Consider the following 25,015-nt stretch of genomic DNA (forward strand, 5'->3'; position numbering starts at 1 on the left):
TCCCCTCCCCCTGGTCTCCGTTCCGGGTTTCACCTCTTTCACCGACTGTGCACCCTGTTTCCGGCCCCGCTCGGCTTCTTGGCCGGTTTCCGGCTCTTTGTGCGGCCCGACTCCCGTTGTACTCCGCTCCGGCTCTGGCGCTCTGCCGGGCTGACTGTTCTTTGTGCTCCGCCCGGCGCTGCCTCCGCTCCGGGTTTCCGCGCGCTCCGCGGTTCTCGGTAAAATGGCAGAGCTGCCGCTGAGCCTCGTGTCGGAGTGAGAGAGAGAGAGAGGAGCGGCGGTGGGCGAGGAGCGAACAGAAGGGCGGACCGGGCCAAGCGGGAGCGCACAGGACCCCAGTCAAGGCAACCCCCAACACTACCGCAGGCTCTCGGGCCTCCGCCCACTGGCAGCCCCCTTCGTCCCTGGCCAGACCACTCCTCCTCTACCGATCACCGTCTCTCCGGTTAGGCCTACTCGGGCCTCTGGAGCCCTCTCAACCCCCTACTCCCGGATTCCCCACCTTGGCTGTCGGGTTTGCAGACGCCCTCTCGTACTCCTGGGCCTAACGGCCCTTCTCCCGGTTTTACCGACCGTCCCCCCCCAAAGACCCCGGGTCTCCCCTCCCGGGATCCAGCGCTCCCATCCCGGGCAGTGTGGGGAATGTGCCGGGGCCGCGGGGCCGGGAGCAGGCCTCTTGCGCACTGAGCAGCCCTCCGCCTCCCCGGTGATGGCCGCGCAGGTGGCCTCGGCCGCAGCCCCCCCTTCAGGCCTCGGCAGTCCCCCGGAGCTGAAGCCAAGCGGGGGACCCGTGGAGCCGGGCGAGGTGGCCGCAGACAGCGGGCCGGAAAGTGGCCCCGACGAAGAAGAGGCCTCTCCTCCCGTCGGCGGAGAGCCGGCCGCCCCCGAAAGCAACAGACCCACAAGCCCCCCGGAGCCGACTGCCTATCAGCCTGGTGGTTATTTATTTATTATTACATTTATTAAGCGCACAGCTACCCGGAGGTTTCCCGGCGCTAGAGCAAACTGAACGGTGAAAGGAGGGAGGGACATTAGTTGTTAAAAAGCCATGTTTTTATTCCCTTACGGAATTTCAGAAAACACGATTCCGTGCGCAAGGGTTGAGGAAGAGAATTCCATAAGGATGGGGCCAGCAGGGCAAACGAGCAGCCACCCATTTTGGCTCTGTTGATACGTGGAATTTTGAATTTGTTATGCGACTAGGACCTGAGTGTACGGGGGGGAACATATTGCTGGACTAGAGCAGCAAGATAGCGCGGGGCTCTATCAGTCATGATTTTATGCATGTAGCAGAGTGCTTTAAAGTGCACTCTGCTTTCAATGCGCAACCAATGCAGGTTACGCCTGTGATGAGTGACCGAGGATCTTGCGGGAAGGTGACGGATCAGACGAACTGCCATATTTTGAACCACTTGGTATTTTCTGGTTACCTCTTTGGCAGCACCTAAGAGCAGGATGTTCCCATAGTCCAGGCGTGAGATGACAAGGGCCTGGACAACGGTCCTCAAGGTGTCTGTGGGCAGCATCCAAGTGATCTTTCTCAGCCACCTGATGATGGTAGTGCAGGTGGCCGCAACTTTCACAACATGATGTTTGAAAGTAAGTTGGTTATCGAAGATCACACCGAGGTTGCGAGCAGACACTGATGGAGTGGGTAGAGGACCCATCTCCGGAGGCCAGTGGTGTGGGCCCCAGAGAGAGGTGTCGGGGCCAAACAGGAGCAGCTCAGTTATGGTGCGCCCTACCGAGAGCCCCCAGAATCTTACTACCCGGCATACCCTCCCTATCCAGGCCGGCCTAACCGCCCTACCCTCGCGCTAAGCCCTACCCTGGAGGCCCCCAGCGCTTCCTAGGGGGCTCTCCCACCGCCACCCCGACTCTGAACCAGTTGCTGACCGCGCCCGCCCGCGCTTACCCCGGCTACCCTCCCGAAGGTCCTGACGGAGCCCCGGCCCCGCAATATGGAGGTCCACCTGGAGCTGGAGGCTGGGGGGCCGCACAGCAGAGGACACCATGGACCTGCCAGTCCCGGCAGCAGCGGGCAGCCCTTGCCCAGGACTCCGCAGGTAAGAGAACTGGAAAGTGGGGCAAAACATGCGATTTATAGAGCCCTGTGCTTCCAAGGGAAGGTATGGTTGGCAAGAGGAACGGGGGTGGGAGGTGGTATGGAACAATGGGACGAAGAGTCTCCGGCATCAGGTAGAGGTTGGTGTTTGAAAGGGGTCCTATTCTTGTCACCAGGTCGTGAGTCTAATGAAGGACAGGCAGTAGTTGAGAATCATGAAACCTCTTGAAAATGTGTTACTTGGTATGTACAGGGTCAGTTGTCATCAAGGGGACGGGACGGTCCTTCAATTGCGCTGTCATTTGGTTGTGTCCGCGTACATGGTATCAGTTGGTTGGTGGGGCCAACTATTTGGGGCTGGTATGCACTGATATATATTTAATCAAATAATGGGCAGATTTGAGACATGGAGTCCTGTGTTCATAGAACAGGGTAGGCAGGTTATTTTTTTCCCAGCTATGTTGAAGCTTTTATTCTACTATGTCTTAAGTTTAGATTTTATACTTTATAAATTACCAGCTGTAACCATTTTGGTGCCGTTATGTGACTTTGAGGTAATGTTTTGCATAGATATTACTACCAGTGATGGTGTTAAGGTCACTTAATGTACACAGGCCTGCAGCAGGGTGCCAAGCGGCATTAGGTCGATAGGATTTTAAACGAAAGCTCCCTGGTGGTTTAGGGTTGTGCACATGAGTGTTTGCTGGGGTGTCCTTAGTGCTTGTGCTTAATAGAATGTAGCTAATATGTTCACGCGCGTGCGTCCCGGCGTGGGGGTACAGAGCTTGCCTGCTTGTGCCTCCGTGTGCCCCTGTTGCCTGCTTGTGCCTCCGTTTTCGTGCCCCTGTTGCCTGCTTGTGCCTCCGTTTTCGTGCCCCTGTTGCCTGCTTGTGCCTCCGTTTTCGTGGCCCTGTTGCCTGCTTGTGCCTCCGTTTTCGTGCCCCTGTTGCCTGCTTGTGCCTCCGTTTTCGTGCCCCTGTTGCCCGCTTGTGCCTCCGTTTTCGTGCCCCTTTTGCGTGTGCCCCTGTTGTCTGCTTGTGCCTCTGTGTGCCCCTGTTGCCTGCTTGTGCCTCTGTGTGCCCCTGTTGCCTGCTTGTGCCTCTGTGTGCCCCTGTTGCCTGCTTGTGCCTCTGTGTGCCCCTGTTGCCTGCTTGTGCCTCTGTGCCCCTGTTGCCTGCTTGTGCCTCTGTGTGCCCCTGTTGCCTGCTTGTGCCTCTGTGTGCCCCTGTTGCCTGCTTCTGCCTCTGTGTGCCCCTGTTGCCTGCTTCTGCCTCCGTGTGCCCCTGTTGCCTGCTTCTGCCTCCGTGTGCCTCCGTGTGCCCCTGTTGCCTGCTTGTGCCTCCGTGTGCCCCTGTTGCCTGCTTGTGCTGTGTTGGTGTGTGTGGAGGGCTCTGTGTGGCTGTGTGTGTAGGAAGCTTTGTGTGGCTGTGTGTGTGGGGGGCTCTGTGTGGCTGTGTGTGGGGGGCTGTGTGTGTGGGGGGCTCTGTGTGGCTGTGTGTGGGGGGCTCTGTGTGTGCTTGTGTGTGTCATTTGCGATAGATAAAGCTAGTGGCATTGTAAATGACAATGCCATTTATTTATGTTAAAAAAAACATAAATAAAAATAATGTCAAGAGCAATGCCAATAGCTCTAACTTTAACAAAGGCAAAACCATTGCATTGTAAATGCTTGTTTCTATAGCCACCAAGATTTATAAACTACACTTCCCATGATGCTTGTCCAAAACAAACCAATAGGAAACTATGTAGTAGGCATATAAGCACTGAGTAACACCATAGTGAATGAGAGCAACAAGTCCTCTTTTCTTGCTTCTAGCAGTCACTGTAAGTATTACCAGTTACCTTTCATATTCTTTGTTTTTTTTAATTGAAAATATGCAATGGTTGATACTTGTTAAACATTATTTTCTAATGTGTGATTTCAGTTTCATTTTTCTTGCACCTTGGCACGTTTTCTCTTATCCCGCAGCCTCCTTCTCGCACCCTGTAACAGAGTGCTGTATGATTTTTCCCTCTGGAGGTGGCTAGCTCTGTCAGTCATCACTGCTCCATCAGCAACTGCGAGGCTTCAGCTGCCCGAGGATGTATTTGTGTCAGCGTGACGAAAGAGGTTTACTGGGGCTGTCAGTAATTTCCTCCTCCATTTCTTCTTTGAGTGGCTTTTCTAGGAAGTGGCCTTAGTCTAAAACCCTGAGGCAGCAGGTGCCTGCCCCATAGGATGGTTTTTCTCTGAAAGCGTCTCCCCTTATAAGGAATTGCCTTCTTTTAAAAGATCAACCCTTTTGGACAAACTTCTTGACTGCTCATTTGTAGTCTGACTGGTCTCCTCTCTTCAGCAATAGCCTTCCCTTGGGTACTTTATTCCCCAGTCATTTCAATTCGCTCGCATTTTGTTTAACTAGTTGGTTTAATACAAATTGTCCAGTTTTTTTCCTCTATTATATTTAATCTTTCTTTTTCTTCTGGGTCTCATCCAATATGGCTTTTGAGCTATCTACTTTTTATAATAAAGATAAGGAGAATGAATGTTTCAGGAAGAATTTAAATTATTTCAGTCCTTAACAAACAGGCTGTGACTTACACATTGGAGCATATCTCAAAACATCACAAAGCCTTTTAACATTTCTCAAAGTCTGCTTTAGCCCACCGTGTGGTAATAGTCTAGAAGTGTACGGCAACAACTGTTGCCAAGACTCAGTACAATTCCTCTTCAATAAACCCATGGAAGTCACTGGGAATTTTAAGAGTAATAATGATAATTAGGGATCCCGGTTTTATGGTATTTATATTTTTGTCATTTCCGTCTTTTTTCATATTCTACCTGTATTTATCCATATTTTATTTTAGGTTTTGTGAAAAAATTAAGTTGAAATATGTATGTTTCTGCATTTATCTAACCAGTTAATGTGCACTTGTGCCTGAATGCCTGACAGGTTTCAATGATCTATACACACTCGTGGTAAAATATGTACATATTAGTGTCCAGGTTTTGCAAATCTACTGCTAGTTAAGGCTCTTTACTAAAATCCTATATTTGTTTTAAATCCTCTTGCCTATCAATGTGCCCAGCTATTAACCCAGCAGTCATGATAGACCACATTTAGAATCACTCAAACAACCCAATTTCAGTTTTAATCCGCATTTTAAAATAGAACGGAAAATAAATAGTTTTCTGTCTGTATCTGCAAAAATCAGTAAAAATGTAAAACAAGTAGACTTAATGATCCTTCAAGTAGCCAACTAATTCAGAAAGAAGCATGTCCTCCCCAAGATGTTTCAGTTTTCTGAGGGTTTGACAGGCAAAAATTCTTCCTTTGGACCACTTGATTGCAGTGTATATTCTACGACAAAGATACACCCTCAAATTGTGGAGACTAAATTTCATGATACAGGTAACTATGCATGAAATACTAATGACAGATATATTCTCTAGTGATCCTGATTGATGTGCCCTTCTGCAAAGAATCTGGGGTATTTATTTATCTGTTGCAGTAATATATTGTGATAAATCAACAATTGTTTTGGATTCAAATGACTCGCCTGTTTGGCTGTATCTCAGTATTTCACCCTAATTCCTCTGAGTGGGTCTCTCCGACCATGTTGGGAACAATATTTTAACAATATCCTTGACACTTCTGGACAGGGATACAGTTCACATCTGCTCTGAGTGTTCCTGTCTAACAATTCCACACAATGTCTCTCCTACCCATCTATAGACCCGAATACGTTTTTGTTTATTATATTTGGTGTTGAGACAGCCTGGTCCGTGTCTCAGGTCAAACTTCATGTGATTACCGGTTCTGATGAGGAATTTGGATCTTGCTGAGTAGGTTAAATTGGAGGACAAATTAATTCGCCCAAGCATTATCAAGCTGGATTTGGTTGATAGTTTGTTGGGTAATGCTATGTCTCATGAATAACTTGGACTCAAAAAATTCCTAAAATAAGAGCTGCTTCTAGCACATAAATAGGTTCCCAATCCAAAGGATTATTTGGGGATTCATTTAAGGTGCGCAGCGAATGTTAGTGCACTCAATTCTTTGAGCCAAGCGCAGACTTGGGTTAGTGGGTTTGCCAGGGCCAGCAAAGATTGGAATCACTATCAGACAGTTCAATACCAAATTCAGTTCCTTCTGAGCTTTCAAGGTCTCTGCTCAAGTTTTCTATCCATAGATTTATCTCCAAAGGGGAAGAGTATTTAGGATGAGAAGGAACCCAAGGCCAGCTTCCATTGCTGGCAAATGTTGTAGATGTTTAGCAACATTTTGAACTGCTTGGCAAAGAATTAGAGTAGTTCTGTGTATTCTTTTCATAGTTCACGGGGATCTTCAAGAGGCTTATTTAATAATACCCATTCACAAGGTCACAGCAAACGGTTGCAGTAGAATCAAGAAACTTTAATCACTTCTCTCCTATTCAATCTAGTTTCCGCTCCTTTATCCTTTTAAAAATTGAGATCAATAGTTTCAGTTTTCAGGGCCCAACATATCTTCCATTTATCTCTCCCCCCCCTCCATTCCTCCCTCTCCCCCTCCATTCCTCCCTCTCCCCCTCCATTCCTCCCTCTTCCCCCTCCATTCCGGTTTAATGTCTTTCAGTATCAATTAAACATCTCCATCATTCATCAATTGGGATGTGGAAAGGTGGGAATTTTCTCTAGAATCAAACTAATATTTCTAGAATCCCGCCACAGGTCGACTAGACCTTTTTACCTGTCATAGAGTGTAGAAGGCAATCTATCTTGACATCATACCCTCAGGTCAAAACATCTTCATTGCTTTCCCCAAAGAACCACTGACAGTCACGTTTCAGGATTTATTATAAAGCCAAAAGCAGTTGTGTATATAAACACCTCAGTAAAAGGTTCAGTAAATATACAGGTACTAATACAAACATAATCCTATGAAAAAGTCTCAGTCTACTAAGAATCCACACCAGTATGATTTCCAAGACCACTAGGCTTGCAAGAATTGCTATAATCTGGGTCTTGGTAGACATGGAAGAAAAGAAGAAATACATCCAAATAATCTGTCCCTACTCTATACTAAGTGACATTCCTACAACCAGATTCTCTCCTAACAAAGGTGTCAGCCGTGGTGACTTCCAAAGAAGTTCACTCACTTCGTTCGGACTTAGCCTATGAACTCCTCTCGCATAGTAAGACTCTCTCTCTCTGCCTACCCAGCATCTTTCTTCGCCCTCGTGCGCTTCTGCTCTCCTCTCCTACCGGGGTGCTGTCCCTAATACAAAATCAATCCACAATGAGGGTGACACGCCCCGAGGGACGCCCCCCTCTAAGCATCAATTTTCAAAGTATCTTCGTTACGACATCTTCTTCCTTGTTCGTTGAAAAACGGCCTTGGGTCCCAGAGTCGTCTCCTCTTGAAGTTGCTTCCCTAAAATTCCGCAGCCACTCCTCCATGTCTAGAACTAACATCCTAACGCTCATGTACAATGGGCCCTTCTCTCCTATCTCTAGTTAACCTTGCACCTGCAAAAGAAAGCACATAAATCGATTCGCAACCCCATGCTACTTGCAATTCATTTCTCTAAAACAACCTTCCAGGAAAAGTATTTCCATGATTTAATGTGATGAGAAACATTCCTAGTTTGGCCTACACGGCCTTCCTCCCCACCTGGGCCTCTGCACGTTTCGAGATGTCACCCCCTAATATTGGCAAAACATTTTTCGTTCATTAGGCCTACATCATTATAGCAGAAAGAAAGAATACATTTTCTAACTAAACACTTCTATGTCGTTACATGAATGCAATACTAAATGTCTAAACAAGCATTCAAATACATCAATGCCTATTTGAGCATCCTTTAACTGAATTAGTATTACAATACAATACATTTCTAAGTTAACATGACATTAGTGTTTCAAAGGAAACGCTTTACGTTACAGCTATGTAAATTCTGGTACATGGTTTCATAGCTCCGTGTCATTTTCAAACATGATTATAAACCTCTATATATGCGGGTGCGGATTACTTGTGAATATGATGCACCCCTACAATTTCTAACAACATTTTTGTGCTCTCTGAGTCCCCCCTTTGATGACCTGTGTCATCACCACCATCCCACATTCCTTAGGGTAGGGACCGATCTAAACAGCACTTGTGGCGACGTTCCCTCGCCGGAGCATTTCCAATGCTCTTAAACTTCTGTATTGATTGTCCTGCAACTCCTCCATTCTCTGTACTCTCACTGATCTAGCCAACCTATTGGACCTATAGCATTTGCACAATCTCAACAAACCCCGTATTCCAGTCACACAGGCCACTATGATGATGAGGGGCTCCAGTATGTATTCAAGAAAACTCCTTCCCAAGTTTGCAAACCAACCTCCAACACTTCCAAACCCTTTGCCAACCTTTTCCCATGACTTTTCTTGCGTCAAATCGTTAATCTCATAGTGGATTGCAGTAATGTTGCGTATATATTTCTTCAGATCCTTAGAATTGTCTGGAATATACGTGCAACATTCCTGGACCTTTAAAAGCTTACAGACTCCGCCCTCTTTTGCTAATAGGACGTCTAAGGCAAGGCGGTTTTGTAAAACTATCGCCCGTATCCACAACATCTCACCATAGATCAACACCAGTGATTTTGCCGTACTCATCGATAATTCATCCACCGCTGTTGCTAATCTCCGTATCTTTACGTCATTTAAAATCACTCCCAACATCGGTATCGCAGCTCCAAACACATCTCCCACTATTGCACCAGCACTTTCCCCTCTCTTCACCCTTGTCAATTTGCCACCCTCTACTTGATCAAAATCCTCAGTGTGATATATCTTAGGAAAGATAATCGCCAAGTAACATGTCCCATACCACTTATCCGGTAACCTCACGTATGCATTCTTTCCACAAACCAAATACACCGTATGGATCACTTGCACCACTCTCTTCAGGAAATCCTTGGTGTAATATTCTATTTTGAAAGTGTGTTCACAAGTTGTCTCGCCCACATACACATTTTCATAATAAGTCTTTGGCCTGTGCAAACACAACTTTCCCTTCTGTACCACATCCAAGGCTATTGGACCATAGCTTCCCCTTGACTTATGTCCAAGCTCCTCATCCGTCCAATCTACTTTGCCCTGACCTGACGTCTGTAACTGCTTCCGTTTCTGGTATCTATCTTCAACCTGTTCTACAAACTTCTTCTCTACCTCGGTCAAGGAGCAGGTCAAGTTGTCGGTGTGCGTATGAGGTATCTATGGCTTTCGTTAAAATGAAAAAATATCTAAGTCTATCCTCTGATTTGTAATAATCCCACTTGTTCAGGTGCTTATAATTTGGGACTTCCGGTAACACAGCATCATAATTTGAAAAGAAATATTCAAAATGGGATCTCCCATAAGATATGCTAAGCAGCAAACTACATGAAATCCCATACGTTAATGGTAGGTGATGGTATCTAATACCCTCATCTACTGAAGCTGGCAATTGCATACACACAACAATCTTTCGCATCCATCGCATCAATGTACTCGTACAACAATTTAGCATACGCATTCTTCCCAAAGTTGCCTTTGGATAGATCGGCATGTAATCTACGGCTCTTCAGCTAGCAAAGCTTTTTCGGCTCCTATGTTTACCTCTTCATGGCTAGGGGTGGTAGGTGTAGGGGTTCCCTTGACCTCCGCTTCCTGCTCTTGTGGTGCTAAATAAGAAACTAAAACTACAACAAATATAAAGAAAATCACGAACCCTAATAGTGTACCTATAATACATTTTGCCCTACGAGTCGGGTTCCCAGCCTCCATGGTCTCAGACAGTATGATTCGATTCTAGCAGCAACACAAAGTCTCAGCAATGCAAAGTCTCTTGCTTGGCTTTATGAATTTCTCGAACCACACCTAAAAGCAGAGATCCCCTTTCAATTCTTCATTGTCTATTTTGTATTCAGGGGACCCTAACCCTTCTCCGTCCTCTAAGGGATGTCCCTGAATTTCTTCTTCTTCCACTCGGCTCTAAGTAACTTTTAGCAGCTGTTTACAAAGTCTTTACTGCGCATCAATGATAAGATTTTCTCCAAGTGCACAGAGTACGTAATCCAAGAGTTCCATGTGAAGGACTATTGATTCATAGGCAGGTATTTCAGGGCCAAATGTAGGAAAAAACAGTATTTAGGATCACATAATTTATCTTGCTTAGGAGAGGGGGATTAGGAACAGTGATTGTTAGTAAACCTTCAATTTCCAGTCCGGGTACCAACAATATCACTTCCAACTTAACATTCGGAGTCGTATCGGTCACAAGCACCGACCTCACCCTCCCGGATCTCAGTACACCTGGCATTTGTCAAAGGGTAGGTCCACTCCGGAGTGGCGTATCTTCTGCAAGGTACTCTCACCCTCCTCGATCTCCTCGGACCCTTTTCCTCTGACTCTTGGCTTTCTCCTTCCGGGTCTGATTCTTCAGATACAGGTGCAAGATCTTTCAGCGGTCAGCCTCACATTCAGCTTTCTCCGCCTTTCAGGCCAACTTGACTCTGTGCCTTTCACTCCTCTGCTCCTCTTCGGCACAACCTGCTCATCAATACCTTCAGCCTTCTCAAGGTTGAGATCACCTTCACAGCAGCTTTCCCATTCAGAGGCAGATTCAGTGTCACTGCCGTCGTGATCTCCCTGGGCTCGGTCAGATGAGTTACCAGCTTCTTCAGACACCCCCACAGCTTGGCTGGTCCCCTCTAGTGGATCTTCCTCCACTGCTGGATTTTCTTCAACGAGAGGAGCGGTTTCTTCCAGGGGCGCTGGGATTCTTCGGGTGTGCGAAGCATGTATCCAATTTGGCAGTCCCCCGCACTTCACAGCAGTGTTAATCACCAAGATGACTTGGAATGGCCCTCGCCAGCGGACGTCCAGGCAACTCTTCCTCATGTGCTTCCGCACTAGAACCCAGTCTCCAGGACACAGGTCGTGACAAAGGTCTCCAGAAGTCGGGATTTCGGCCATCTGCACCTGAAGGGACACAGAATGGATGACGTCAGATAGTCCCTTGCAGTAATCAAGAATCAGATCATCTGATATTCAGCAAGGCCGCTGAGGGAACGGAAGGCAATCTCATAGCTCTTCCCATCAGCACCTCATGAGGTGAAAGTCCTGTTCTCCTGTCTGGTGTACTACGCATGCTCATTAACACCAACGGTAAAGCATCTGGCCATTTCAGGGACGTGGATGAACACACTTTGGCCATTCGTGCTTTGAGTGTCCCATTTATCTGCTCCACTATGCCAGAAGCCTCTGGCCGATAGCTACAATGCAGTCTCTGATCAATGTTCAGTGCAGAGCAGAACATCTTCACAACTTCACTGTTGAAATGTGTCCCTCTGTCCGATTCCAAAGAGGTCGGGACCCCGAATCTAGGTACTAATTCCCTCAACAATAATTTGGCTACTGTGAGTGTATCGCACCTACGAGTGGGATATGCCTCGACCCATCTGGAGAACACGCATACAATTACCAAGACATACCTGAGACTATTACACTTCGGCATCTCTATGAAATCCAGTTGCATTCTATTGAAAGGCCCTCCAGACCTCCCCACATGACTTAACGTAACTGGTGTCCTATTCCCAACATTCATCTGTTGACACGTAACACACCTCTGACACACCGCTTCTGCAGCCGCTTCTGCAGCCGTTCTGAATTTAGGATTATACCAAGTCTGCCTGAACACTCGTATCATTGCATCTCTTCCCAAATGCACAGAGCCATGTATCTGTCGAGCCATCGGGCTCACTAATTCATTTGGCAACACAGCTCTCCCATCTGCCGAAATCCACAGGTCCAAATCCCCTTTTGTACAGCCAGAAGTCACCCACACTCTTTTCTCAAAGTCTGACGCTTGTTCATGCATCTTCCTCAATTCATCCCAAGTATCTGCCACTTCGAGTACCATGTTTAGCTCGGTCCCTCTGTGTATTCCCTCGACAACCTGGTTGGTGAAGGAGTAAGCCTGTTCGGCACAATAACGTGCCACCTCATCCGCAGATCTGTTTCCCATGGACACAAAATCAGCGCCTTTGCCGTGTGCGGCACATTTCACCACTGCAATTTCTGCTGGGCCCTGCAGAGCCTCCAGCAGTAACCTGACAAATTCTCCATTCCTGATGGGGGGACCCTGATGATGTCATGTAACCCCTTTGAGACCATAACTGACCGAAGTCGTGAACCACACCAAACCCATATCGTTTGTTGGTGTATATGGTGACTCGAATTTTGTTGGCTGCCAAACAGGCACGCGTCAACGCAACTATCTCTGCCACCTGAGCGGAGTGTACTCCTTCTAAACAGGGAGCTTCGATTATTCCATGAATCGTGCAAATGGCAAAAGCCGCCCTTAACTGTCCAGCATTGTCTTATACATGAGCCATCCACAAAGAGAATTTCATCAGGGTCTTCTAACGGCTCATCGATAATGTCTGGTCTCGGTTTGGTGCACAGTTCAGTCACCTCGAAGCAGTCATGGTCTTCACAATCATCATCTAAGACATTTGGCAATGGCATCAATGTAGCAGGGTTCAAAACTGAGCACCTCTTTAGGGTCACATTCTCTGCAGTGAGTATAACCTGTTCGTATCGTGTGAGCCTGTTAGTCAGGTGCTGCGTTTTGGTCCTTGTTGTTAACAATTCTACTGAATGTGGAAGGTGTACCACCAATGGATGCCCCATCACAATGCTCTCGCATCGCTCAATGCTGACACCTGTTGCAGCAACGAATTTGAGACATCCGGGCAACGCTGCGGCTACTGGGTCTAAGGTAGCCGAGAAATATGCAACTGGTCTACGGGCGCCTCCGTGATCTTGGGTCAAAACTGCTAACGCGCAGCCCTCTCGCTCGCTACAGAACAATGAAAACAATTTGGTGTAATCAGGCATTCCCAGAGCCGGAGCACGATAGAAGTCCTCTCTCAACGAAAGGAAAGCCATCATGCAGTCTGTGTCCCATGGTACCGGATCACTCACGTCCTTGAGCGTCAATTTCTGTATGGGCTTCGCTTTTAGTGAGAAATTTGCAATCCACTGGCGACAGTAGCCAACCATTCCCAGCAACATTCTAACCTCTTTGTGTGGTAGGCACCATCATTTTCATTATTGCCTCTATTCTGTCTGGGGACACTTTCCTTATTCCCTTCTCTATTCTGTGTCCCAAATACTGTAATTCTGGAAGACAGTATTGTAGCTTGCTGGGAGATACCTTGTGACCATTCTCTGCCAGATGGTTCAATAAAGCGATGGTGTCTATTCTACAGGCATCTTCTGTCTCTGACGCAACAAGGAGGTCGTCTATGTACTGTACGAGAACTGAGTTCTGGGGCAGTACTAGACTTTCAAGATTTCTCTTCAATATCTGATTAAAGATCGATGGACTTTCTGTATACCCCTGTGGGATACGACACCATGTTAAAACACGGTTTTCCAGCTTAAAAGCGAAAAGAAATTGGCTCTCCTCATGTAACGGTATTCAGAAAAATGCCTGACATAGGTCAATCACTGTGAACCATTCAGCCTGTGCTGGAATTTGAAACTATATTACTGATGGATTCGGTACCACTGGACAGCATGGAACGACAATGTTGTTCACTTTTCGTAAATCCTGCACAATCCTGAACTTCCCACTAGGCTTCTGTAAGCCCATGATCGGAGAGTTACACGGACTGCCTATTATCTCTTTTAGGATTCCCTGTCTAATCATGGATTCGATCACAGGTTTTATTCCCGCAATCGTTTCTGGAGTCAGCTTGTACTGGGGTGTTCTTGGAAATTCTGCATTAGTTCTCACTTGTATCCTAACTGACTCTACACCTTTGATCAGTCCAATCTCTTCTCCTGTAAAATCCCAAACTTCCTGTCTAACTGTCTCTCTCAAATCCCAGGGGAGTTCCTCCACGGTTAGTGCAGGATACAATTCTATGCACAGACGGGTGTTTGCAACCTTAAAGGTAGCATCATCCTCATTCGTCTCTAACTCCACTCCCTTGGGTGTGCAATAGATGGTACAATTAAGCTTACACAACAGGTCTCTTCCTAACAGACACACGGGACTAGAATCACATACCACAAATTGATGATTGTCCCTGAAGTTTCCTATTTTTACTGGAACTGGTTCAGTCGATGGATCCGTCATTTTCCTATTTGCTACTCCCACTACTTGGATGGTTTGTCCGGAAAGAGGCTAGTTAGGGACCACTGCGGACCGTACAGTAGAACGAGTTGCACCCGTGTCCACCAGAAAGGTAGTGGGGTGTCCAGCTACATCCGCCTCTACAAAGGGTCCTCTCTGATCTACCTCCAGTGCTGCCCCTAAGTTACACTCTTCCTCTCCATCCAGACACCTTCCCGTCACTGGGTTAAAGGCATAATACTAGTCTCCGTCTATCAGAAGAGGCATCTGTTGATATATCTTGTTCCCTGCTCCGATCTTCGGTGGCTGGGGAACGGGAGCCCTAGGAGCGGAAGTCCCCCCTTTTGCCACCTTGAGCTTGACCACTGTTGATCTCGGAGCTTGGGGAGCCTGACTCTCCTCTTCTTCCTCTTGTACCTGATTTTCTGGATTATGGGGACACTCATGCCTCCAGTGCCCGATCTCGTGACACTGATGGCACCTTGTTGTCTTTTTCAGAGTCGCCAGATCTACCCTTGGCCTCTGGCCATCCTCGCCGTCCCTTTTCTGACTACTCTATCTTCTCCTCAATGTCCCATTTCCAGACTGACCCTGTCCTCCCGGTTGCATTTGGACTAACATCAGCTTATCCTTGAGCTTCTTAGTCTTAGTCTATCATCACTGCAGTACCTGGCATACCTCAGGATCTCGTCTAGAGGTTTGTTCTGCCAACAGATCAAATGTTGCTGTATCATTAGACAGATCTCGGGCCTCAGTCCCAAAACAAACTTGGACACAAACTGTCCCATGTCCTTTGGACCCATCACATCCAGGCCACTGCACTGCTTGAATATCTAACAGTCTCTCATAGTATTCATGAACTGTCTCTTTTGGTTCGTCTAGTTCGATCTATTTTCACCCAATCTATGTCTTGTGGTGGCACCTTGGTTTTCAACCACGTAATCACTTGCTCGTACTTTATCATTACTCTTGGTGAAGGTCCATTCGTGAGTGCCTCTTTCTGGCTCCTCTGTGGGCCACTGAACACTAACCTTGCATGCTACCCACAGATCTCCCGTAACCACAATGTCAAACAGTGTGTTCAGATCAACCCATTGTACCTTTGAAATTTTGACAAACCTCTCTACTTGCTTGTACCATTCTACTGGGCTTTCTCTCAACTTTGGAAAAGTGTTCGTAAAGGCAGCCAAATCTCCCCTACTCCAAGGTACATGCACATATCCTCCATAAGCTACTTCCCTCAAAGGGTAAGCTTCCGCATGCATAAGTCCTGTTCCTGGAGAAGTCTCTATAGTCCTCCGCCTAACACTCTTCTTTTTGGACCACCTTTCCTCCCACTTATCCAATTGTATCCATGTTCGGATACCCACTACTAGTTCTCTGATGTGGGTTTTCAATCCGATCACTCTCTTCTCGTCTAGATCCTGATCTGTATACTGCAGCCTATGGCCACCCTGTAACGCCTTTGTCCTGGTCAGATCCACTGAATATTTGTTCGCTAATTCCGTTAGTTTCTCGTGAGCTGCCCTAGCTCGACGAGTAACATCCTTCGCTACGAAAAGCAATTCATCTGGTTCGTAAAGTTCTATTCTCTCCAAGGGTATTGTACCTTCCACTATCCCTCCTACCTCTGACTTCAGTCTTAGCACATCTATTCTCCTTGCCTTTATCACCGCTCTCAATGTGCCTTGACTAGAGGTTTCGTTCGGGTCCTTCCCTTTACATTCCTGACTCGCTCGTCTGTCTTCCTCAGGGGTGTTATGGGGAACACTTCCTCTCTCCCATCTTTCACAATTCCACTCTTGTCTTCTTTCTTCAGCTCCAGGGGTAAACGTACCGCTATTTTCCTCACTCCCGCGGTCCCCTTCCTGTCTGCTTTCATTAGACCTGCAATGGGATATCTCTCTATTCTCTGAACCCCAATGTCTACCATCGTCTCTTGTCCTGTCACTCTGGGTATCCGTGATTGTCTCCCAAGTCCTCAAATCTGGCCTCAGTTCTCTAATCGACCGGGGCCGTGGTCCTCTCAAATTAATCGGTCCTCTTAAACCCCCATGTTCCCTAGAGGAATCTGCAGATGCTGCCAGAGGAGTGCTCCTTTCTACAGGTCTAGACCATTGGTTCCAGTCGTCCGCCACATTAATTCTATTTTCGCTATCGTTCCTTTCTCTATCTGATTGTGGCAGACTCTCACCTTGAGTCTGTTCTGGATTGTATACTGATACTATGGGACCTATGATAACAGGTACCGTAAGGGCATCCGGCAGCCTCTGAGCACTGGCCCCCTCTTCAGTGTACCTGCTGTACAGTGAATCTTCCCACTACTCTCGCTTCTGGGGTCCGTTGAGGTACCCCCTCACCTTCCACCGAGCCAGCCCTGTTCCCTACCGGGCCCAAGTCGCTCTCTCTTAGGACTCCACCGTCCACTGCCGATGTCTCTCTTCCTGTTGGTGGTGGTGAGGTCCCTTCTATTTCTGGATTATATGGAGGTGGTCTGTCTGACAGCAGCCTCTCTATCAGACTGTCTTCTGTTTCACTGTCATCATCCTCTGTATTCTTTTTCTGCACCTCCCTTTCATTGACCAGCAGTGGGTACAACCTGTCTCCCTCTATGGTCTGCACTCTCCACCTCTTGGCCAGTGCATCCCACCTCGCGTCCTGTACCGCCCTGACTGATCTATTCACTCTTTCCTGTCTCCTATCCCTGTTTTTCTCGTGGGCTGCCCTGATCCATGCGTTCAATGCTTCGAACTGTGTTGGCCTAGGCAAGGGTCGCAAAGAAGACCTGATCGCTTTCAGTTGGTACAACACCTCTAACCTGAATGTCCCGTACCTAGGGAAAGTGAATTCCTCGTTCTCTTCAGTCATCTTGTACCAGTTCTCAAGCCACAATATAGTATGTAACCCAACATTAGTAGACATGTAATGTGCTGGCGTATCCTCGGGTGGAGCCTCTTCCCCCCACCCCGAGGTTCTAACCTCTTTTCTCCCGAAAAACAACTTCGCAAACCTTTTAGACATTTCATGATGAAATCCACAACCATTCCTTGTTTACTACGCTTGTTTTACTTGTACAATGACGATCCACCAATCCCAGCGCGGCTTCACTCCTACCGTCCTATCCCAGCGCGGCTCTTTCTGACGACAATCGCCTCCGTTTCGCAGCAGTTCCCCTCCTTTCTCTGCTCGTCTCTCGGTCATGCATGCGTCCCAATCATACAATTTGAAATGATCACTTCCGACCAAGCAACCACTTCTCTGACTGTACGTCCACAGTCTGACTGTAATTGTCACCGACTGGCAAATGTCTGTCCGCTTAATGACCAAACAATCGCCTCTCTGATAGGTTTCATACATGCGGTAACTTCCGACCAGCGTCCGTTACTCACACATTCATTCCCCCTATCTCGGTCCTGCGGGCTTTCAATGGTACCTCATGATCCCCTTTCAATGGTCGACAATTACTGTAGGTGTTCGATACACCCGAACCACTTAAACTCTCCTTGAGTCTAAGATTTTCACCGGTTGCGCGCGCTCACAACCTGTTCTCCTTTCACACTACAGGCACTCAACTCCGCTAGACAACACAATTCAGCAACATAGTACACACCGCAATCTAACACGCATGACCCTTTTTATACTCACACTCTTACGACCTGCTGCTTTCTGCCGCACCGTCACTCCATCTTCCGTGGATCGCCATCCTTTTTCCGCTGCTCTATGGATGCACATCTCCAGATCTCTATGGGCCTTGGGGAAATCTTAGCCTATCTGGATTACCTTCACTCCAGAAGATAAATAATCCTACTCTGCTACCAACTGGAAAGGTGGGAATTTTCTCTAGAATCAAACTAATATTTCTAGAATCCCGCCACAGGTCGACTAGACCTTTTTACCTGTCATAGAGTGTAGAAGGCAATCTATCTTGACATCATACCCTCAGGTTAAAACATCTTCATTGCTTTCCCCAAAGAACCACTGACAAAAAGTCACGTTTAAGGATTTATTATAAAGCCAAAAGCAGTTGTGTATATAAACACCTCAGTAAAAGGTTCAGTAAATATACAGGTACTAATACAAACATAATCCTACGAAAAAGTCTGTCTACTAAGAATCAACACCAGTATGATTTCCAAGACCACTAGGCTTGCAAGAATTGCTATAATCTGGGTCTTGGTAGGCATGGAAGAAAAGAAGAAATACATCCAAATAATCTGTCCCTACTCTATACTAAGTGACATTCCTACAACCAGATTCTCTCCTAACAAAGGTGTCAGCCGTGGTGACTTCCAAAGAAGTTCACTCACTTCGTTCGGACTTGGCCTATGAACTCATCACGCATAGTAAGACTCTCTCTCTGCCTACCCAGCATCTTTCTTCGCCCTTGTGCGCTCCTGCTCTCCTCTCCTACCGGGGTGCTGTCCCTAATACAAAATCCACAATGAGGGTGACACGCCCCGAGGGACGCCCCCCCTCTAAGCATCAATTTTCAAAGTATCTTCGTTACGACATCTTCTTCCTTGTTCGTTGAAAAATGGCCTTGGGTCCCAGAGTAGTCTCCTCTTGAAGTTGCTTCCCTAAAATTCCGCAGCCACTCCTCCATGTCTAGAACTAACATCCTAACGCTCATATACAATGGGCCCTTCTCTCCTATCTCTAGTTAACCTTGCACCTGCAAAAGAAAGCATATAAATCTATTCGCAACCCCATGCTACTTGCAATTAATTTCTCTAAAACAACCTTCCAGGAAAAGTATTTCCATGATTTAATGTGATGAGAAACCTTCCTAGTTTGGCCTACACGGCCTTCCTCCCCACCTGGGCCTCTGCACGTTTCGAGATGTCACCCCCTAACATTGGCAAAACATTTTTCGTTCATTAGGCCTACATCATTATAGCAGAAAGAATACATTTTCTAACTAAACACTTCTATGTTACATGAATACAATAATAAATGTCTAAACAAGCATTCAAATACATCAATGCCTATTTGAGCATCCTTTAACTGAATTAGTATTACAATACATTTCTAAGTTAACATGACATTAATGTTTCAAAGGAAACGCGTTACGTTACAGCTATGTAAATTCGGGTACATGGTTTCATTGCTCCGTGTCAATTTCAAACATGATTATAAACCTCTATATATGCGGGTGCAGGTTACTTGTGAATATGATGCACCCCTACAATTTCTAACAATTTTTGCGCTCTCAGTTGTGATCTATAGTTCCATGCAATACAACAGATTTCTTAGGATTGCTCGTAGTCAATTCTACAAATTCAACATTCAAAAGTTGGAGCCATTCAGAATATTTGCATAGTGCTTCATAAGTTACCGATTTCCTTTAGGTCATTAGCTGGAATAGCGAGTCGTTTATCAGCATCATTTAAACTAGTCTTTCCAAGCCCTCTTCATTTCTCATTCGGTGTCCTTGGATTAGGAAGTGTTTCTAGAACTTCAATGATTAGATCACTAAGAGCCCGGAATGGGGGGGGCTGTGTTTACTTCCCCTCGAAGGATTTACAGGAAAGGGCCAAAATGTGGTGGTCTTCAGTTACATAGTCTCAACAGGAGTCATCTGTGCACATAAATTGTTTAGATACGTGGCTGTTCTTTTTAAAAATCAAACCTTTGTCAGAGAGTTGAACATGCTGCTCTATTAACCGCATCGCTGCGGCGGTTATTTTCGCGCTACACTGCTTTTTTCTAAAAGCCGCGTTAGAGAACGAGCTCAGCTCGTCATCCGCACACGCCCCCCGTGGCTGATGACGAGCTGAGCTCGTCATCAGCATCAAAGGGGTTAAGGAAAGACAAATGAGCAGCGGTCGGAGAATTATGTAGGGGGTGCAAAATCCAAGCCACTAGCAGAACTTGCTAAAGGTTTTTGCGAATCTGTCATCCACGCAACATTTCATACAAGCAGAATATCTTCCAGGGGTCTCTATTCTGTAACAGATTGGTATTCCAGACATCTGACTCCAGTGACTTCCATCTTCATCCTGCAATAGTCCAGACTTTCTTCTTGATGGGATCCCTCACTGTGGGGCTGTTCATTCTCATCTAAACTCCCATCTCTCTTCTACGGTTTGGAGTATGGATCGATTAACTACACCGATGAACACCTTTCTCCAGGATTTAGCCATAAATTAAGAATTACCCTCCTTTTTAATGATATTCTGGGATCTTGCCCAGACGTGTTGTCAACAAGCAGTTGTGTTTCTTGTTGCAACCTTGTGGCATTCTCGAGTCTAGCTCCCACCTACTGGAACGGTTGTCAGACATTCCTAGTTAATCCAATCCTTTCCTGGTCTATTATGCAACCCCAAAGATAGTCACAATCTCATCCACAATTCAATGTCAGCTTGGAAATTTTCGGGGTGACCTAGTAAATCCCGGGTATTCCATCAGAAGCTGCAGAATGCTTTTGAACATCTTGGGCCCAGAGTACTTCTAAAGTTTACCAATCACTGTGGGCAGTATAGGTTAGCTGGTGTGTGGGAAGGTAAACAGATCTCATTTTAGCGGACATAATTTTTAGTCCATTTTCCAGAGTCTCTGTCAATTCATAAAAAGTCTTATGGAACTGTTAATACATTGGCAACATCAGCTGAACACATTCAAATAGAAGGACCCAATAGATGAATTTCATTGTCACTAGGATAACCACAATAGGTTTAAGCTCTTTTCCATCCATATTTCCCAAATCAATTGAAACTGCAAATGCTCTTCACTAAAGATTTACAAACTTACTGCCTATGTAAGCAAATCTTCTTTCCCCTTAACCAATAATTTGTTTTAGAAAACCCTTCCAACCGGTTTCCTATCCAATGTTACCTTATTGGGTTAGATAGTTTGATAGAGCGCGCAGGCCACCCGATCTTACTTTACCAAATATGCACTCCTGGGCCCATAACGTGTTTATCACTATATTTCATTAATCAGGTAACCTACACACCGCTATCAGTAATCCTTGTTCCTTTATATTTATTTCCGTGTACCTGACTTACCAATCCTCAAACTGGTACCTAAGATCACAATGGATCAGGAGCTAGCTGTATGGATTAAGTAGAAAACACAAATACCATGTACATTTGAATTTATTTGTATTCTTGTAATAACCACAAACGCAAGAGATTTTCAACACCTTTATCTCATTAAAGTTAGTCGTCATATGCCATGAGAATGAAATTTACACAGATTAGACTATCAATATCTAAGATCAGAAATATAATGTAGCTATGAATCAAAGTAAGAATCATCTATAAATCGAAGAATAAAGGGAGGGAAAATAAGGAACATGCTACTTTAGTCCATCAGACTTTCATAACGTTACTAAAGGCGGGTAAAGACAAGAAACATACTAATCAACGTAAGCTTTCAAAACATTCCTGACAGTTAAGAGGAAAACAAAACTCATGAGTCTCTATACCAACAAGTGCTTATTTTCTATAGGGAGGGTAAGAATGGAACATACTATATATTTCAACAGTTCAGTATTTGACTATAGGTAGGGAGAAGAAATGGAACATGCTAGTAAAATACTTTACGTGAGAGTCAAATGACAGAGAAATTGACATAGGCAAGTTTGCTTTATTTAAGAAATGGGAGAGAGAGAAAGATTTAGATGGACAAACATCCACACAGAATAAATTTACCTAGAACAGGATGGAGACTAACCCTGGCCACGGGTCAGTTGGGAAAGGCGGGAAGGGACCCTCAAGGACTTAGGATGCCAGTAGGCGAGCAGGTACAGCTCCTGGACAGTCAAGACAGGATAACCCCAGGATTTGGATCAGGACTGGGCTCACCAAAGGGTAAGACCAACACCTGCAGCTTCGGATGCAACGGCTGCGCTACTCCCTCTCTGCAAAGAATCTGCCAATAACCTCGATTGGGTTCTCGAATCACCCAGCAAAGTGCTTCGCCAGCACTTAAGGTTTCCAAACTCAGACTGAGTTTGTGGAAATTACGGACAGAGTGCTCCGCAGCTCTCTGCATCAATCGCCTATAGAGTTCGTTGGGTCAGTGACAGGTCAGCTATTCGGACAAGTCAGACAATTTCTTCAGCTAAACCTAAGCTAGTTATACTGTTTTTGGGTCAGGGTACCCCCCACCAATGTTGCAAGTGTAAGGATCTCCAACTTCTGATTGGACACGGGAGATGGTTAGGTCATTGTACCTCCGGATTTAAGACATTCTCATAATTTTCAATATTTGAACCCACCCTCTACATTCCAGTTCCCATGGCATGTGAGTTTAAGAAAACAATAGAGCACACAGTACAACACAACAATGTAACAGATGCAGGTACAGGTTTACTATCTTCGCGCTGGGGCGCAGTTCAGGTTCCCATGAGCATTTTAGCTTGGGCAGCCAGCTGGCTGGGTTCCACTGCTGTATGACTCTTGTCCCCATCATGTGATTGGTACCACACGGGCTTCCAAGATGGAGTAGCACCTCTCTCCCAGGCCCCCGAAGAATGTTACATGAAAAGTAAGCGAAAACAATTTTGAAACACGAGAAAAAATGAATACACTGTATACCATGATTGGCTATACTACATCCCTTACTTTATAATAACTATAGCATTAGGAGTTAAGCAGAACGAAACAGCTGGGCTGAAGCAGCAGTGCAAGCGAAGAGCATGTGAGAAACAAAGCAGCCATCTTTAGCAGTACTGCGCATGAGCGACAAGTTCCCTCCAGAACTGCGAGCGCATCACATCACATGGGTATGACCGACGCATGCGCAGACTAGAATCCCGCAAAGCAGCGACCATTTTATATGCAAGCGTAGTTAGGATTAGTAAACACATAGGCAAGCATCACTGGGACACCCTCGTGTAGTGTAAAAGTGCAATAATAATAAGACAAACAGGTTGATTATGACGTTAGTGTTATTCGAGGTTCATGAATACAAGCAAGTCGCGTAACGTGCAAATCCTTGCTCCATCAAGTTCAGGTCTCATTGATATTTCTGCCTTTGGGGCTCACTTCACTGGGACAGCCAGGCACATAAAGCTTTCTGAGCTAGTCCAAGATTAGAGGACCTACTTTTTTTTTGCTTACTGGTGTAACGGTTCAATCATTTTGTTGTACGCCTACTTCTCATTTTTGTGATTGTTATACTTTGAACAAGCACACGAGGAACCCCCAACTTGTCCTAATATGAAGATTTTCCTAGCTGTTAACTTAAATGTGTAGATTCTATTAAAAACATAGAACTTCATATTTCAGTGCCGCTTTCTCAAACCACTTGGGCTTCTTAGGAAGTTGCCTGATTATGCGGATAAATTGCAGGTCAATCATTCATGGCTTCATCTTCAATCTTTACTTTCTCCATGTTGAAGAAACCCGAGGACTCCGTGTTTCGTCAAGGCATTTAAAAAAAATATTTTTCAGGATGTTTATCCTATTGTTTGCCTTTTCTGTACTTAATACCACTGGTTCATACAGTTTGATTGACCTCTCGAGCTAGAAAAGCTGACTTATTGCTCAGGCTGGAAAGGTTTACTGTATATTTGTTGGTCTACTGCAACTTGTTTCCCATTGGTTTCTTTAGACCAGCATCATACGAAGGTGTCGTTTTTTTATATGCATTTTTGCTGCTATAGAAATAAAGCAAGAAAAAGCATTATGCCAACCTCTGTCTTTAATAAAATCTAAACTTTCCTTCACTAACAGGAAAAGTGCATTTCATTTTGAAATTATTCTATTTCAGTTGCAGTCTGTAATGCAGATGGTTTCATGGATGTTGAAGTTCTTGCAACCAGAACCGTTCCGAAACTGAATCTAAGTACTGTTCGAGTCAGAGATGCAGCTTGTCTTCCGTACTATAAATCCAGTGGCAAAGTCACCTTTCACATCCCTTTAGATGGCTGTGGCACCACAATAAGGGTAAGTGGTATTTTGTGGCATAGGTCTTGTGCTTTTAAGTCTTGTAATTTACTCAGTTTTTGTTTGTTGTCTTGCAGTATGATGGGAACAATATTGTTTATGAAAATGAAGTGCGTGCACTCTGGGTAGATCTCCGAAAAAGCATAATAGCAAGAGAAAGTGAGTTTAGGTGAGCACTTTTGTCGGTATGCCTACTAATTTATTCTTTAACTGCAAATTCGGTTCCAAATTTTCGAAGTTCGAAAGACATTTGGATTTGTGTAATGTGGATCCAGTTCTCAAATATTTAAGTATGCCTACTCTCTATGCAGGCTGACTGTAAGGTGCCTTTATAATGAAAATGCTGAAGTTGTGGTGAGAGCAGCTGTCTTGACTAAGGAGCCTCCAGTATCTCTTGCTAGAAGTGATGGGCCAATCTCTTTGATCTTGAATCTTTTCCCAGGTAAGACTTCTTATATTGATTGTTTGTCCTGTCCTAGATGTTGAAGTGTTGCTAACAAAACATGATTTTTAAATGGCTGGAAATTCTGCCACTGCAAAAGAATGCCTGAAAAATAGTCTGGAACATAGTCAAAAAATCTGCCTTAGTATTTGTGATTTGGATCTCTACTACTTAATTTGGATCAATTCTCAGTAGCAAACTTAAAGCAGTGCAAGGTGCCGGTTTCCAGGTGTGAATGGAGTCTGATGTGTAAAAGCACATTTTTCGTTTTCTTCTGCAGGAACATCATTTTTTCCGGTTGCGAAAATTCTTCCGCCTCCTCCCCCACAAAAACTTGGTGTGAACCAGTTATTCCTTGTTATCTTGGGACAAATTATTTTAGCCTTTGTCTGGTGTAAATCTTAAATTTACTCTATGGCAAATGGCTGACTAAGTGTGAATGTTCATGCCATACTTTTGTGGGTGTTCACAA

General features: G+C 45.5%; 1 protein-coding gene across 1 annotated transcript in view; it reads left to right on the forward strand.

Moving 5' to 3' along the window:
* LOC147711933 (zona pellucida sperm-binding protein 2-like) overlaps nucleotides 1–25,015 on the forward strand; it is a 299,118-nt gene that overhangs the window by 149,062 nt on the left and 125,041 nt on the right. Inside the window, exons 11-13 of the mRNA XM_086920260.1 lie at nucleotides 23,926–24,101; nucleotides 24,179–24,270; nucleotides 24,413–24,543. Of these exons, the coding sequence (XP_086776386.1) occupies nucleotides 23,926–24,101; nucleotides 24,179–24,270; nucleotides 24,413–24,543 (399 nt within the window). The remainder of the gene's footprint in view (nucleotides 1–23,925; nucleotides 24,102–24,178; nucleotides 24,271–24,412; nucleotides 24,544–25,015) is intronic.

This window comes from Lissotriton vulgaris, chromosome 5 (genome assembly GCF_964263255.1).
Source record: "Lissotriton vulgaris chromosome 5, aLisVul1.2, whole genome shotgun sequence".
NCBI lineage: Eukaryota > Metazoa > Chordata > Amphibia > Caudata > Salamandridae > Lissotriton > Lissotriton vulgaris.